The following is a 17,367-nucleotide window of genomic DNA, read 5'->3' as shown; positions in this document are numbered from 1 at the left end:
TCCCCCTGTCCCCAGAAGGAATAGCTGGAATGCAGGGAGAGGAATAGAAGTGCAGAGGCGGCTGCTTGATCATGGAAGGGGGCATCTCTTCCTGGATGGCCAGCTGAAGAGAGAGGAGGAGGAGGAGGAGGAGGAGGAGGAGGAGGAGGAGGAGGAGGAGAAGGGGCTGCTGCCTCCATTTCTCTTCTTATTCCTCCTGGATGGCCAGCTGAAGGGGGACGAAGAGGAGAACAGGTTGCTGCCGCCATTGCCAGCTGGAGGAGGTGGAGGATTGGCAGGAACAGCAGTTCTCGCAGCATAGGAGACTCGGCTGAGGGGCCCTGCGCAGCCTCTGCTGCTTATCGTCCTCCTCCATGGTCAGCCAGCTTTGGGAGCCTAACCTGCAGGCTCCGCTGCCCAGCTTGACCCAAATATAAGCCAAGGGAGGATTTTTCAGCCCAAAAAAGGGCTAAAAAACTCGGCTTATATTCAAATATATACGATAGGCAAGTTTCAAAAAGCAGTGCCAAATTCCCAGAGAGACTTCTGAAATGAGATTTCCACTGACTATTTCAAAGCCGCAAACAAAGTATATACTAGCACACATTTGGAATATGTGGTTTAATCTAATGAGCATTCTACAGAGGAAGTCACACATTTGTATTTCCATTGCAGCAAGCAACTCACCACCATATAGATCTTAACAAAAAGATAGAAGATTAACCACTGGTAACCCAGTTGTTGTTGTTGCTGTGTGCTTTCTAGTAATTACTGTTTCATTGTAACCTTATCACAGAATTTTCTTGGCATGATTTGTTCAAATGAGGTTTGCCGTTGCCTTCCTCTGAGGCAGAGAGAGTGGGACTTGCCTAAGATCACCCAGAAGTTTCATGGCTATGTGCGTGATTAGAACCCTGGTCTCTACTCATAGTCCAATGCTCAAAACAGTCAAAGAAAATGTTCGTCAAAGTAATATAGAATATTATGGAAGCCCATTTGTGAAGACAATTAGGAAAAGAATGCTGCTACACATGAGTGAAAGTCAGTCAGTAGGTCCTCAGAATGCTGTAAAAACAAAAAGTGTATAAAGATAGGTAATGTTAAGACAGAGGGAGGGGACAGTATTCAGCAATGATAGGTTCAAGATCGGGTTAAGATACTAATCAAATCATGGATAGACAGGTTCAGTGAGAAATAATTAGGATGAAATAAAAGTCGGTGCATTCTAATTAGTCAAAATGATTGGATGGAGTGGTTGATAGTGAAGTATCTGGATGAAAAAGTTCAGGAAATTGTTGTATTAACTTAAAATAAGGTGTTACATTGAAATGGATATAACATCAATTTAAATGTTTGTTATTTAAACCTTCTGTTATTCAGTATTTATTGTGGTTCATTTTTACACTCTGTCTGAGTTAAGAATTTTAAAGAATAAAAATGATCCCAAGGGCCTTTCCGTACTATACAAATATATTACTACCATGGTTCTGTCCAAAGGAATCCTGGAGTTTGTATTTTGATGGGGCACTAAAGCTGGAAGTCTAAATACCTTTCTAAACTGCAAATCCCAAGATTCCATGGGCTGGACCTAGAGCACTTAATGTGGGGTCATAGCACTGTAATGGTGCAGTGCAAAAGGGCCCTAAGATAAAACAAATTCTCTTGTCTAGCCAGCTTAGGGCCTCAATTTTAAACCCAGTGGATGGCTTAAAGGTTTTAGGAGCAAGGTGAGTGACAGATGAGAGAGTTGGCATTTCTATGAGAAACACAGAGAGTGGGTGAGGGGTCATATTTTATGGCCTCCAGTGGAAGAAGACCAAACGCCTTTGCACAAGGCGCCATGACACTGTACAAAAGGCAAAGATGCACGTCATATAAAGCTTGCCAGCTGCTCTACATGCCTCTTTCTGATTGGTGTATCATGGCCCACACTCCTATCCTAAGTGCAGTGTGAGCATTGCTGATCACCACAGGGCTGGGTAGGAATTTTGTATCTGAGGGTGTTGGGTTACTGGCTATGGGTGATGTCAATAAATATCTGTCAGGTATTGGGGAGAGGAGAGAATATAAGAATTATGGTGACCACCTCAGTACTCTTTTGTGTTGTTTAGGATAGAGTTTTGGAACACATCTCTAAGATCTTGAGATCTTAGAGGTAGGGAAAGAATCTGCCCTTGAGGAGTATCTGGGAGTTAGTTACATTAAAGTCCTGTGGCTTGGGTGAGAGTCCCCTTGGCTGTCTTTGATCAGATGGCTGATCGAGGAGCTGCCCCCCAACTTAAAGTGCTGACTGCACCTGGGGACAGCTCTGTCGTTGGCCATCAGGACTACCCCCATATTCAGGTGTTGAAAAGCCAGTCAAGGGCTAACACCTGGCCCCAGCTGAACTTGCATCAGGTTGCTTCCTAGTGTTGCTTCTTTCAGGCATGTTAGATGTAAATAGTTTTAGGACAATAAAATGGCCCCATCTTTCTTGGTTTGGTCTTGTGATTCCATGGTAGGCCATCAAAGGATCTGTACACTGTTATGCCATTACGTCCAGCACTGCATTCACAAAATCAAAGCAACGTAATCTGCTACCATCCCTATACACAACTGTTTCCTCTCGGTTTAACTGCAAATCTCGCTGTAACTTCAGTGGTGAAAAGTGCAACAATGTATTAATCCATGCAACAATATACATTATTCTGACCCATCACTGTGTATTTTGACAACTAAGACTCAACAGCTTAACAAATGACTTACTCCTAGTGGAGGTGAAAGCTGATAAATTAATATGGTTCACCAGCACTGCCTGGATTTTTGTCCATCCACTCAAGGTCATATGACAATGGAAAACAATTGTGCTGCTCTCTTTTCTTAGAGCAACACATTGAATCACTGAGAAACAAGAATAATATTGCACAAGAAACATCTCAAAGTATTTTCTTTTTTGCAAAGGACTTTTCTGGCTTGCTGGTCATACCATTGGAGGTATGACCAGCAACTGTCCCCAGGTATTTTCCACATTCGGCAACAAGAAATACTTATTATAACTCTGCTGACCTAAATCTCCTAACAACCTGGAATACAACTGTTCAGTCTTAATCTGAAACTTATTACTACATAATTAATGTCATCCACAAAACTATGCAAAGTTTTTCAAAATCTACTGTCTAACACAGAACATAGCCAATAGAATATAGTGTAAGAATGCTGCACTGGGCTTTGGAGGTGCAGATTCAAGTTCCCATTGATCTACAGAACTCTAAATGGCCTCGGCCAGTCCGTCTCTGCTTCACAGGGTAAGGTTGATGCTGCTTCAGGAAGAAACAGGAGAAATGTATGAATCCTTGAGCTCACTGAAGGAAACATGGGACACACATGTATAAACAAATAGACAAGATTATAATATATGCAACAGCTTGTCAAAGGGTATTCAACCTGCTTCAAAAGCACAAATCAAAATGTAGCAAGAATATAACTTTGGAATTGCTTTAACTATCCGCTTAAGAAACCAATGTTACCTGGAAATAGTCTGTGATGAAAGGTCCCAGTTCACTCTTCAATAGCCGCCTGGAAAAAACATTTCACATATTATACAAATATTTATAGGCAAAATTTCCACAGTGAATTCATTTTTGAACTCTGCAAAGCACAAGTCAGGATTACAGACAACTTTGAAGTAATTTCCTTCATTTCTTGCCTATTTTCTCATGGGCCACCACCAAAAACACAGGTTAGTTCTTCTCTCTGCCTTTATCATCTATAGAATTTTTCAGGGCCACTTTATGCTACAATATTATACTACTATATCTAACTGTCGCTGTCTATGGAATAACGAGATTTGCAGTTTAAGGGGAGATATTTAAAAGTTACACTTAGGGAATTCTTGTTCCTCACAAAACTACAAATCCCAAGGTAAGAGGCTGTGGCGCAGACGGGAGAGCAATGAATCACTGACCAGGAGGTCATAAGTTCGAGGCCCGCTCGGAGCTATGTTTGTTGTTTGTCTTTGTCCTATGTTAAAAGGGCATTGAATGTTTGCCTGATGTGTGTAATGTGATCCGCCCTGAGTCCCCTTCGGGGTGAGAAGGGCGGAATATAAATGCTGAAAATAAATAAAATAAATAAATAGAATGGCAATTAAAGTGAAATAAAATTATAGTGTCGTAAACACTATAATCTTATGTTTCCTTGAAACATAAGAATTAAATAATTGACCTTTTGAACCAAATAAAGATTACTTTATGAAAATGTCATAGCTGGCTTCCACGAATCACATGAAGCCACTGACTATACACATCTCTGAACTGCAGCTCCTTGTGGCACATAATGGCCGGTATTAGAAGCACTCCCCTGTGTGAGACTAGCCACGAGGCAGGAAAAATTAGTAGTAGGTCTTCTCGATATTCAAGTTCCCTCCCAAGGGAGCAAGAACATTTTTAGGGGAGGAAAAACATACTTTTACAATTCGATCAGCTCCACTTTCCAAGTTGTTTTTCTCCTTGAAGCAGAGAGGTTTATACCATTGATTCTGGCTCAATACAAAAGAAATACTAGGGGCTTGTTTGGGTACTAAACTGCCATACTTCAGCACTTAGTAGGTTATGAGTTCCCAAGCCATTTGTCATTACTTTTTTTCTTGGCCGTTTGCTATTTTTACCATCCTATATTCATGGCCAATTAATGTTCTAATGGGGATCTATACAGACATGTGAACGAAAGAACGACAATTATCATAATGGATACTTTGTCAATGCCGTCCTAATAAACTCTCATATTCTCTCCTGCAGTGTTAACCATTATCTTGACAAACTTATCAGTCAGCATTTCAAAATAAAATTTAATTGTGGAAGAAGTTTTGATGGACTATTATTTTCTTTATCAGATGCTGTATTAAATGAGCTTCAGTCCTGGAAGTGCCAATTAAAATTTGTCAGCTTTTAAAAGGTGCCAAAAGACTCCTTGTTGGTTTTGCTGTAATATGAACTATGCCCTTTGTAAATAAACACAAAACAATTATCTCAGCCCACAAATGGGGAACATTTGGCTCTTCATATGTTGCATGGCAGTTCTCACAATTTCTTAGTACTGACCATGCTAACTAGGGCTTCTATATATCTAAAACCTCTGAAAGACCAAATGCTCTCCCGTCCTTGTTATAGCCTGGTACATATCAACTGATTACTAATCTGTATTATTTTGTATATTTCATCTTATTTATACACACACACCACAATACACCTGTGGGTAAGTACATCTTGCTAATACAGAAAGCAAATGGCGCAGCTGGTTAGTAGTCAGCTGCAATAAATCACTAGTGACTGAGAGGTCATGAGTTCGAACCAGCCTAGGTCAGATTGAGTGCCCGACCAATAAAAAAATAGCCTAGCTCGTTGTTGACCTAAGCAACCTGAAAGATAGTTGCTCTATCAAATAGGAAATTTAGGTACCGCTTATGCGGGAGGCTAATTTAACTAATTTATGACACCATAAAAATAGTCCAACAGCATGCAGAAGAATGAGGAAGTATTCCATCAAGGACTCGGTGTCACAGTGGATGGTGAAGCAGCAGCTCCCCCTGTGGCCAGAATCAAGCATACCTTCATTAAGCTGGAAACAGGAAAATGTTAAATTGTCTCTGTGTCTTTGTCTCTGTCTCTATCTGTATGTCTAATGGCATTGAATGTTTGCCATATATACGTACATTGTAATCCACCCTGAATCCCCTTCAGTGTGAGAAGGGTGGAATATAAATACGGTAAATAAATAAACATAGATCTAAACTTTTTTTGTATAAATGTAACACCGCAAAATCTCAATAAAAATTATTTATATAAAAAAAATCTTGGCCTTCCTGCACCAAAAATATTATAGCCAAGTTTACAGAGCTGAATGAGAAGTGAACATAAAGAAGGTAATCTTTTAGAAAGGCTGGGGATTATTGAAAGCAGGGATGACTACTTTCATAATCAAACTAACAAAAACTTCCATTTCTAGAACAAACTAATGGACATGCTAGAAAATTAATCTGATATGGTACGCATAATGTCTAAATTAGAAAATACATCTGACATTGTCTTGTTTAAATAAACGCAGCATGTGACTCAGTAGCATGTCTTCCCATGGCTGCTATCCCAACTTTCATCCGTGACAAGGACTCTCCCAAGGAGCTGAAAGTCATGCTCCACACTCAACTATGACTCTGTTCTATCTCATTTGCCCTCTCATTCCAATGAAACAACAAAAATGAATTCCATCTCCACTGGATATCAAGAACAGGCATCCTGCTCCAAAAGCTGACTGTTAGAGCAGCAATATGAGCACACTCTCTCAAAAGAGTACAATGGAAGAATAGAAGGCAACATCAAAAATGACATCAGGTTGAAGCTTATTTCCTCTCTATAATGTCAGTTTAAATTCTTAGCTCATAAAGTATTCACAAAGCCTCTCAGGCCTTTAGGAATAGACGCAGAACAATAACTTCTCCCTCATCTGAAATCTCTGCTCTGAGAGCATGCAAAAGATAAGGAAAGAGGAAAATGAAGTCATTTTTACCTCCAAAATCAGAGATAGTATGCCTCTGAAGAGCATTGTTTGGAACTATGAGTAGAAGGATTCAGTCTTGCTCATGTCCTGCTTCTGGCCTTCCCAAAAGCAACTGAGTAGCCACTATGGGAACTGAAGGCTGAATTAGACAGGATTTTATCTCATCCAGCAGTGCCTACAAAAGCCAAATGCTTTTGTAGAATAGCAGTTCTGTCTTTGTCAGAGCCCCCGATGGCGCAGTGGGTTAAACCACTGCGCTGCTAAATTTGCTGATTGAAAGGTTGGTGGTTTGAATCCAGGGAGCAGGGTGAGCTCCTGCTGTTAGCCCCAGCTTATTCCAACCTAGCAGTTCGAAAACATGCAAATGTGAGTATATCAATAGGTATCGCTCTAGCGGGAAGGTAACAGTGCCCCATGCAGTCATGCCAGCCACATGACCTTGGAGGTGTCTATGGACAATGCCTGCTCTTCAGCTTAGAAATGGAGATGAGCACCAAACCCCAGAGTTGGACATGACTAGACTAGTCAGGGAGAAACCTTTACCTTTTCTACTCTGTCAGAGCATGGTATAAATTGCTATTGCTGTAATAAACCTTTTACCTTTCAACCTATACCATGCTGAGAAAACTGTGGTAGAGATGCAGCAGGCCATGTTCGGGTGCAACAAGCCCTGTACATACAAACAGACCTTTGAAATACTCATATATAGCTATTTTATACTGTTTTACAGGATTTGCCTTAATCTAATTGCGAGTGTCAACTAGAGTAGAACCTCAGCATCCGTTTCTTGAATGATACCCTAAAGGGACCAAATCCAGTCTGATCATGGAAGTAAATTGCTTTATTTCAGACAAAGATAATGATAAAATATATCTCTCTATTCCTTGTGCAAGAAAAAGCCATTACTAAATTTATAGATGATTTAAATCAGCATTTACATACATTTTATTGCTTAGAGTGGTCTGCTGTACTTGAGACCTATTGAATTTTGGCCTTTGTCCCAAATGTTGTAGCAGAAAAGTGAAGAATTTTTCCACAGAAGAAATACTTTCACTATCAGAAAAAGTGGCCAATTCTTGACCTAAAAGTGCTACAACCACAAATAGCCCGGTAGCAAAGGTAGGAGTATAAAAAAAGTCTCCATGACCTTACACAGAATAATTTGAAATGAGACAATTAATGTGACTTACCTTCTTACAACAGTTACCATACCAGCCACCTTGAAAGTATACATAAAATGAGTCACGTCATGAATCTAAGTAACAGGCCATATTGGTCGAGTTCTCAAATGGCACCACCTGTTCTGTATCAGGCATATATTCCCATCCACCAGAGTCAGAACAACATACCTGACATTTTCATTGAGAGTGTAGAGTTCATTGTTCTGTAGACCTCCCCCTTTGAACACATTGATCACTGCTGTTTGAACACTGCCAAATAGAAGCAAGACAGTAAGGGCAGCCATAAATAACAAACATTGGTGTGATTTACACCAAGCAATGAAACTGCAGTCAAGAGCCATGTAAATATTTCAGTAAGGAGTGAAGGAGATTAATTGTCTTGAAATGGCTTCTGCTTTTTTTCTTCCTACCTGGAATCACCACACTTGTTTGCTTATGGCTGTGAATAAGTAACAGAGCACCAAATACAATGTATGCACACGCCAAGGGACTAATACACAGTGAACCACACACAACCAGACTTTTTAAGACCCAAGGCAACCTACTGCCATTCTGCAGATATTATTCCTTGCTTTTACATGACCTCTGCAGTAGAAGATTCACAAAGGAAATTTTTGCCATCACACAACCAAAGTTATCCCTACAAACATGAAGACAAAGCACCTAAAATTTAATTATATACTACAAAAATAATATTAGAAGGAAAAAAGCATGCTGTATGGCCCACAAATTGAAAATGTTCTGATCTTCTGGTTGCATGCTCAGTTCTAATGAGAAAATGAAGTCCTCATCGTTACCACTGCAAGAAGAAAACTAGAGAAATATCCTCAAAAATTTGGAGCAGAATAAACCACTGAAGATGACAAACCTATTGATCTGTCAAGATAGCTGGTGTCATTGGCTATAGTAATGAACCTTACATGTCTGAAAGAGAGAAGAAACTAGAAGAAGCCTAACAAAGCAGTCAGTCTTGATAATAGGAATCATCTGATGAAGAATGTGCTTACAAACCCTGATTAAGTAACAGGAGATACATAGGAAAAGCAAATTCACATCAAAACTGAACTACTATTTGGCACCATATGAGTAAGCCTTAGAACCCCCTTCTCCAACCAATGAACCAATTCCTTTCTTGCCTTCCAGTTGATAGCACAGCCCTAGCCTGTTATATTTGAATTAGAAAACAATGGTTCACCCTTGTCTTGCAAACCAGAACTGTGAATTATGGATAGATATAAATTGTAGAGGATCAATTGATGAACTTTTAAAAAACAACTACAAGACAACCAGCCAGATCAATATGGTTTCTGACATATGAATAATAATAAAAAGGATAATTTCAGAAAAAGCATATAATACAATAGTACAATTTTAAAATGTACAGTCATATCTCTCAGCAAAGGATCCTTAGAGGAGGATATCTTCAGAACAATGTGGGGCAAGAACCTGCCTGACAGCATCCCATAAGAGACTTCTCACAGGAAGACAATTCATACCATTTATACAATCTGTATCCTTACTTCACTAGGGAGGAAGTTAATGAAAATCCAAAGCCACCTTTATAGCCCCAACTTTTCTATAAATCTAGGAAGGAGCCGCAACTGAATGGTAAAGTACATGCTTTGAATGTATAACAATTAAGATTCAATCCATGGCTGTTTCAAGTAAGAAGATCAGGAAAATCTCTTCCCAAGATCTTGCAGAGAACTATCACTTGGAGAAGACAATACTGGATTAGATAGGCCAATTAATTCGCTTGTCATTTCACATGTTTGAGCCTTCTTTCACAAACTGAGGCCAGGATTACAACATTTTAAAAGATCTCTATTCCAGCCTCATGGCTGCAACTGAATACCTCCAACATGTATATTGTTTTTTACATGCAAGCAGTCTGAAGGTATATAATGAAGCATGTGCATGGTGGGTGAAAAGAGATTTCCTGAGGCTACAAACACTCATGCTGCATGTGGAAGATCCCGACATGTGAAAGGGATGAGTATAAGGCAGTTCCAGGGTTCATATGGTTCTTCTCACCTATTCCATGCAGAGTTAGAACTGAACTGCAGAGACTGCCGAGCTGCCAGGAACCGTGGTAAATCACTCAGCACCGGGGAGCTCATGAAACGTGGTCGAGGCCTCCGGAATGAGCCCATCTTCTGAAAATGGAAAAGAAGAACGGGGGCTGTGGTGGAATCCCTGGTCATTAGTTCAGGTGGAAAGAAACAGAGAAATATTCTTGTGGAAGAAGGCCAACAGACCACTTTCAAGGATATAGGTAGTAGGTGGTTCCTTTGGTGCCTTCTTAATCAGAATTCACCCTGTTGCAAGAGGGGAAAGAAATATATTAAAAGAAAAAGTATTGAACAAAAGCATTTCTTTTGTAAGACATATAACTCAGTGTTATACACATAGATGGTGGGTATCTGCAGTCTATATATGTATATGCTGTTCTCATATTGTATGAGTTATATACCACCACCTCTATTGGTGACATGACAGAGACCTAGAGTCTCAGAACTGCTGAATTCTTCTGCAAGCAGTGGAATCTAACAAACCGATGGTTACTATCAGTGGTGCTGTGCTCACTTCTGCCTGAAATATTCACTATGCATCATACTAACATCTTCTTTTTATTAAAAAAAACAGCCTTTGGTTTTATTTATTAGATTTATAACTTTGTCCCCACAAAACTAGACTCACAGTGACTTGGCATGCTTCAAGTATAAACTTTAATACAACAGAGAAAGATGAAACACAGAAAGTTGACTGAAATAGAGAAATATAATTCCACCGATGTTTGCAAAAAAAAAGCACATGAAATAAATTAAAAGGAAGGAAATGAAATGCTACAAATTTATACTGGATGATGGTACAAACATTTTTCTTGAAGTGTTTTATCTGGGATGAATTTAGCCTTTTCTTTAGTTAAAGGTTTCTATATCCAAACAGGAGCAATTCCCTGACATTATTATAAGTTGCCTACATTTAATTACTTCCTCTAGGGTGAATATGTGTGGGGACTGTTTATTTTGCATTTAATTGGAATGATTTTACAACCTGCATGTTTGTAAAGCCCGGAATCATTTAACATCAATATACAAGACTTAGGCTTGCAGTGCCAATGCCCTGGCTGTTCTTGCCAGTGGAAATTTCCTTTCCAAAGTTAAGACAGTTCATGCCTCTCCCACTAGGAATTAGTACTGTCACTATGCCAAAGGAGATTCATTGTGTCATTCAATCTGGCCTTGTTTTTTCAGACTTAGCTTTCACTCATGGCAAGACAATGGGCATTTCATATTTGCTCACATTTCCTTTAAAATCAGCCAAAAGGACAAGCAGCAAGCTTTTTTTGCACTTTCCTGTGGAGAAATGATGTGATTTTGGTCAGAAGCTGAAGTCCTTGGTTCAGTTTTTGTTGAGGAGCAACCTAAAGATATTCTTGGAAACCATTCTTTCAGCTTCGGTTTTCCCCAAATTGCAACATGGGGGAATGAAAAGCTGCATCCCATCCCATTTTGCAGACCACAGTAAGCCACAAAGCAGTCAATGGCAGAGCTGACAAACCAGAGAAAGTTTCATTCATGTGTAACTCTGATATCAGTCAAACTAGGAGATATCAATCCTCAGAGGCTGTTGGATTGCAGCTTAGAATGGCCCAACCAGTAAAGAGAATAGTAAGCAAAGATAGAAGCTGTCATCTAGCAAGAACTGGAGCGTCTCAGTTGCCTACCCCAATTTAAGTAATTGCAGAGAATATCAGAGTCCTTCTGAAGCATACAGAACAGACCTGGTGTCAAAATATTTTCCCTTACATTTGCAACAATTCACATTCACTGAGATTAGGGGCAGAGGATTCCCGTGAAAGTGAAAAACCATGAATAAAGCAATTGCTTATTTTAAACCTAAGAACACCTCTCCAGGGATTTCTAGGTCTTCTGACACAATTCTATGTTATCCGACCACAGAATCAAATTGGAGGAGCTAGAGATTCTGGGAAAGGTGTTCTCTCTCGAAATCTTTAGCTCCTCCAGCATGACTGGATGAAGTTGGCCATAAAATCACACAGGAGTACCTAGAGACTCCTATAGAGAACATTTTAAATCAAATTGTGAATACAGTAGAGTCTCGCTTATCCAACATTTGCTTATCCAACGTTCTGGATTATCCAATGCAGTTTGCCTCCCACTCCAATCCACATCTGTTTCTCTAGGCAGCAAGGATTGAACTTATTATGGGTTTAATTTCCGACAATGTAGTCCATTTGTTAGTAGCCAATGTTTTTTTAGTCAATGTTTTCAATATATTGCAATGTTTGGTGCTAAATTCATAAATACAGTAATTACTACATAACATTACTGTGTATTGAACTGCTTTTTCTGTCAATTTGTTGTAAAAACATTATGTTTTTGGTGCTTAATTTGTAAAATCATAATGTAATTTGATGTTTAATATGCTTTTCCTTAATCCCTCCTTATTCTCCAACATTTTCACTTATCCAATGTTCTGCCATCCCGTTTATGTTGGATAAGTGAGACTCTACTGTACTCAAATTCACAAAAATTCAAACTGCAAATGTGGTGGGATTACTGTATTCCTTATTTCCTTACACTACAGCATTCCTTTCAATTTAAGTTCCCAAGATTTCCTCTCAAAGTGTTTTTTTTCTATAAAGTCCTGTATTCTTAGTCATTTTCTGGTCAAACCCATTCCACATACAGTATTCTGGGTACTGTTCCATTATCTGGGCAGAGGCTAATGAAACAGTACCGTATTCTGTACTGTGCTATTTAAACTGAGATGTTATGTTTGTGACTGAGAGTCATTAATATAGTATTAGGAGTTTCTGTAGTTTTCCTGATATGCTGGCACTTTTGGCTACTACGAATTTACAGCATAATAACGGAAAGTAATGTTCATTTAGCTGCTGGCAGCCGTAAGAATCAGCTCTCTTAAAAAGATACATACACATTTAGTCAAAAGTAATTTCTACCACTAATTTTCAAATCCGTCAGCTGAATTGCTATAGTACTAATGAGAACAGCAAAGCACTGGAGCCAGAAGTCTATTAGTCACAGGAGTTGCTCCAGTCCCATAAATTTCTTCCCACTGGCACATTGGCTGTACAAGCACAATGAGCCACATAAAAGCTGCTTTGCCCTTAAGTGAATAAAAAAATGCAGCTGACTAGCTTACTAAACAAACCCCATCAGTTCATTCATTCAGGTTAAATCGATATTTGCCCAACTTGACATCAGAGGAATTGTGATTTAGGACAACAATAACAAAACATTCTTCATACCAATCAGTCACAAGTCCATTCAGTTCAGCTATCTGCACAGCTCACAGGGACAAGATGGATTATACAGTCCCCTCTTTGAGAAAGCCATGCGAACACAACACATTCACACACACAAATATGACTGTGAAAGATTGTATTTTACAATTCTGTTTTCAAACAAAAACTTGTTGTTGTTGTTGTTGTTGTATGCCTTCATGCTGTTTGCAATTTATGGCATCCTTATTGCATGGTTTTCTTGGCAAGATTTGTTCAGAGGGGATTCACTTTTCCTTTCCTCTGAGGCTGAGAGAGAATGACTTCCCCAGTGTTACCTAGTACGTTTCCATGACTGAGCCCTCACATCCAGATTCATAGTTCAGTACCCATACCACGACATCACATTGCTCTCTGAGCTAAGAAGTAACAATCCATATTCACAGAAATCATATAAGGCAGTGGTTCGCAACCTGTGGGTCTCCAGGTGTTTTGGCCTACAACTCCCAAAATTCCCAGCCAGTTTACCAAAATCTGGAGACCCACAGGTTGAGAACCACTGATGTAAGGTATTTTCTAAGGCCTCTAAATTCTCAACTACTTCATATTTGCATATCAATAATTTGCAATGATGGCAGTTTGTCCCTGCTAGAAGGAAAAATAAATATCCCTCCAGAGTATCTTCCCCATATCTGACTGTTGCAAAAGTTTGTAAATAAAAAAAAAATGTGATGGGGTTTTGTCCAAAAACAAGAGTAATATTTGCTGCACATGTTTCTTGTGTAAAAAGTTGGCTTTTGTACAGGAAACCAATTTTTGACCACAAAAAAAATTCTGCATAAAAAAGTTATTTTCTTTGTCAATAACCCCTTTACAACAATTTGGCATCTCCAAAAATTAGGGGAAAACTGCATAGACCAGATTTTTCCTGGTCTATTATTCTTTCTGTGAGAAAAAACATTTTTCAATTGCTATCAGTGATACACCCTCCAACATTCAAATGCTTTAAAAATAAAATATTTATGAAAACTTATGTGAGGACACCAAAAATGTGAGGAAATGTGTGGTTTGTAGTTTTATCAAACAAAAATACAAAAACAAATAAAATTTGTAACAATAAGGGCTGGTTTAACACAATAAATATAGTGGGCCCTTGAAATTGGGTTCCATGAATATCAAAATCCATTGGATACACAAGTCCCAATGCCATTATAAAGGTTGGATTTTCTTTTAGCGTTTTCAACGCACAAATTTTTTAATACATGGATGTAGAATCTATGAATATGAAAGGCCAACCATATAGCTATTTTTTCCCACAAAGAGGGGTGATATACTTGCCTAACATGCAGTACAGTATTTAAAAATAAAGACATGGTCCAAAAGAAGGTAGCAATCCTAACTCAGCACCACAATCAAAACCTTCATGCACCACAGTGGAAAAACACAGGAGCTTTTTAAAAAAAGATCTCCAAATTCCCAGCAATGATCATCTAACTGCAAAGGGATCTTGATGATACTGTACCATCATGGGGAACTAGGTAGGACAAAGTTCTTCCTTTTTGTTAAAAGAATCCAATAATTCTAAGTAGCGTGGCTTTAAAGAAAGACCAAGAGTAAGTAGCCAACTCCTCTCTCTCTCTCTCAAAGAAAAGGGGGAGGGAGGGGGAGAGGACTCTTCATAGCTATTTTTCTGATGGATAGCTGTTAAATCTCTCCATATATTGCCAAAACTTATCATTAGCTCCAGATGGCATGCACACTAATGATAGAAATATTGCCTTAGACTGTACTTAAAACCAACAATGATTTGGCAATACAATATTTGACATAATCTGTTCAAACTTAAAAGAAAAATTACCTTTTGACATCCTTTCTGCCAATATTGAATTGTCAAGCCCTACTGTTTTCTTCACAGAAAGTGTTACCAAGTTCAGTGCAAATAAGAATGAAAAAGACTCAACTCCCACTCAGCTATGAAAACTCACTGGGTGACTTTGGGCAGATCACGTTGTCTCAACCTCAAATGAAGGCAAAGATAAACCCTCTCTGAAAAATCTTGCCAAGACATCTCTGTGATTGGATCACTTCACCATATGTGAGGTGATAGATTTTTTTAAAAAAATTGTAATGTCACAAGTTGCTAGCTTGTGATACAAAACACACTTGAGTAATAAGGGTGCAGACACTGAGTAACTATAAAATAATTCAAGCAATCAACATTACACTGCAAAAAGAGAGATATCTCTTGTCTTATTATAACAAAATTGTAATGTAACCTAGTTATGCTTGGCTACTGTAAAAAGGGGATCAGTTATTCTTAGTTCTTTGTAACGAATTACTTGCAAACGAATTACTACAGAATATAGTACCAAATCACATTTCACAAAGCAGTTTTTCCCACAGAGACTAGAAATTTTCCAGGAATGCAGAAGTAGGCAAATAAGAAAAGTTATACTCCAGTACCACCTCAACAACAAATCTAATCTTGATGTAAATTTAACTTCCTCTTCTTGTTAACAATTTACCACATTTTTTATTTCCAGTGCTTGATCTGTAGCATACAGCAAGCCATACTGGTCAATAACTCATTTCATGCGTATTAAGCCTACCAGTAAAAGACACTACCCTTGATAGATCTAGCAGCTATTTCAAATCCAGCTTTGTGGGATCTTTGGGAATGAGGCTTCCTACCATTACCAAATCATTGTTTAATATATATAAGCTGCAACTGGAATTGTAATTTACCTATATGGTCTGATCATTCCAGTGGGACAAAGCATAGTTATGTAACTATGGAGAGGTACATTCTTCTCTGCCCTCTCATTTCCCTCTTGCCCTGTTTTAGCTTGAAGGCTCTCCAGAGCAGCTACGGTGCTTTTGTTGAAGTACAAAATATTATCCACAAGGCTGAAGTACGGACTGGAGCTTGGATGTCAGTGCAGTAATGAATCCACTCCACGTTTAGTCCAAACTTCAAATGAGCTATTCAAGATGCTGAATTCTATCCCCAGTCAGGATCAGCACTTTGGATAGCTTCTTTAACAATCAAACTGAAACCATGAATTTGCATTAGAGTTTCCAGCTTCCATTCCCCTTCTCCTTTTTTACTTTGCTTTGGTCAGTCCGTTGAATTGCAAGTTTATTCATGCTATTGTCTAATAACTGATTTATCAACCCCCTATCCTTTCCATTCCTCCATTGTTTTAGAACAAACATAGGGCTTGCCATTCAGTGCTTTTGCAACCCTTCCCTTCTCAAAAACAATCCTATAGGATATGTTGAAACCAACACCTTTGTTTTTGACTTTACTAGCACCCTATAGTCTACTTAAGTAGTGTCTAGTGCAGGAGAGCTAGCTTTGAGTTTCTAATTTAAAAACTGCAGGTCCTGAAATGCGTTACCCTATTTTGTTTCGATTTCATATAAGGAAGAGAATCATTTTGTTGCTGCTGTTGATCAACAATTAGGGCATCAGAAATCATTGTTGATTTACTACAACAAATCATCCAGAGCCCTTCTGGTACATCTTGACTTATCTTCTGCCCACAGCCCACTCCATCCTACAATGACTTGTTTACAAATCTGAACACTACAGAACTCATTCCTCTTTGCCCTGTTTTATTTGTGGAGTGGAAATGATGCATCAGAAAGATTCGGTGTAGAGACCTCTAGTGGCAGACTATAATGTACTATACATTTTTAAGAACGCAAGAATTCATGTGCTGGCATAGCTCCTTGCCCCCACAATCCATCTGTTACTCCTATGGCAAAAGACTGACCAGTAAAACGGGCCTGAGAAATTAACAAACAAGAAAGAAATGCTATTTCAAAATAGAGTATTCATGTTCAGAGGCAGTATGCCTCTCAACACCTAGGTCATAGAGCTTGGTGTAGTGTTTTGAACTTTGGACTACAGTTCTGGGGATTGGTATTCAAATCCTCAATCAACTAGAGAAACCACCAGGGGAAGTACCACACTCTCAGCCTCACAGAAAGCCAAAAGCAACACACACACACACACACCCTGATTCACCTTTGGGTTGCCATGTCAGAAACAACCTGAAGGCACAGAACTTTATCTCATATCTTCAACCACAGAGCAATCTACCACAAAAGTGCTCATCAGTTTCTAAGATCGGTTACAAAGATGCCATTTGAATGTCATCTTCCTGTTTCTCGGCAGGGGGTTGGACTGGATGGCCCATGAAGTCTCTTCCAACTCTATGATTCTATGATTCTATGCTTTTCCAACTAAACAAAGCTTGTTTAAAATGCATTAATGTTAGGGCTGCTTCATGCTGCAAATTACATCATTGAAAAAAAGAAAAAAATCATTGGAAGAACTTTTTAAAAAGCACCATTCAAATCTCAAGAAAAGCCTTCCACAACTTTTTGCTCTCCATA

General features: G+C 38.9%; 1 protein-coding gene across 11 annotated transcripts in view; it reads right to left on the bottom strand.

Annotated features, from left to right (window-relative positions):
- prr5l (proline rich 5 like) overlaps positions 1 to 17,367 on the bottom strand; it is an 89,909-nt gene that overhangs the window by 52,235 nt on the left and 20,307 nt on the right. For all 11 annotated transcript variants that reach the window (XM_008105834.3, XM_016992561.2, XM_008105818.3 and 8 more), the window contains 3 exons: positions 9,726 to 10,009; positions 7,860 to 7,940; positions 3,486 to 3,534 (listed from right to left, as the gene is read on the bottom strand). In XM_008105834.3, the coding sequence (XP_008104041.1) occupies positions 3,486 to 3,534; positions 7,860 to 7,940; positions 9,726 to 9,895 (300 nt within the window). In that variant the 5' untranslated portion in view covers positions 9,896 to 10,009. The remainder of the gene's footprint in view (positions 1 to 3,485; positions 3,535 to 7,859; positions 7,941 to 9,725; positions 10,010 to 17,367) is intronic.

The sequence above is a fragment of the Anolis carolinensis genome, chromosome 1, assembly GCF_035594765.1.
Source record: "Anolis carolinensis isolate JA03-04 chromosome 1, rAnoCar3.1.pri, whole genome shotgun sequence".
NCBI classification, from domain to species: domain Eukaryota; kingdom Metazoa; phylum Chordata; class Lepidosauria; order Squamata; family Dactyloidae; genus Anolis; species Anolis carolinensis.
This window is presented reverse-complemented; position numbering and strand designations above follow the sequence as displayed.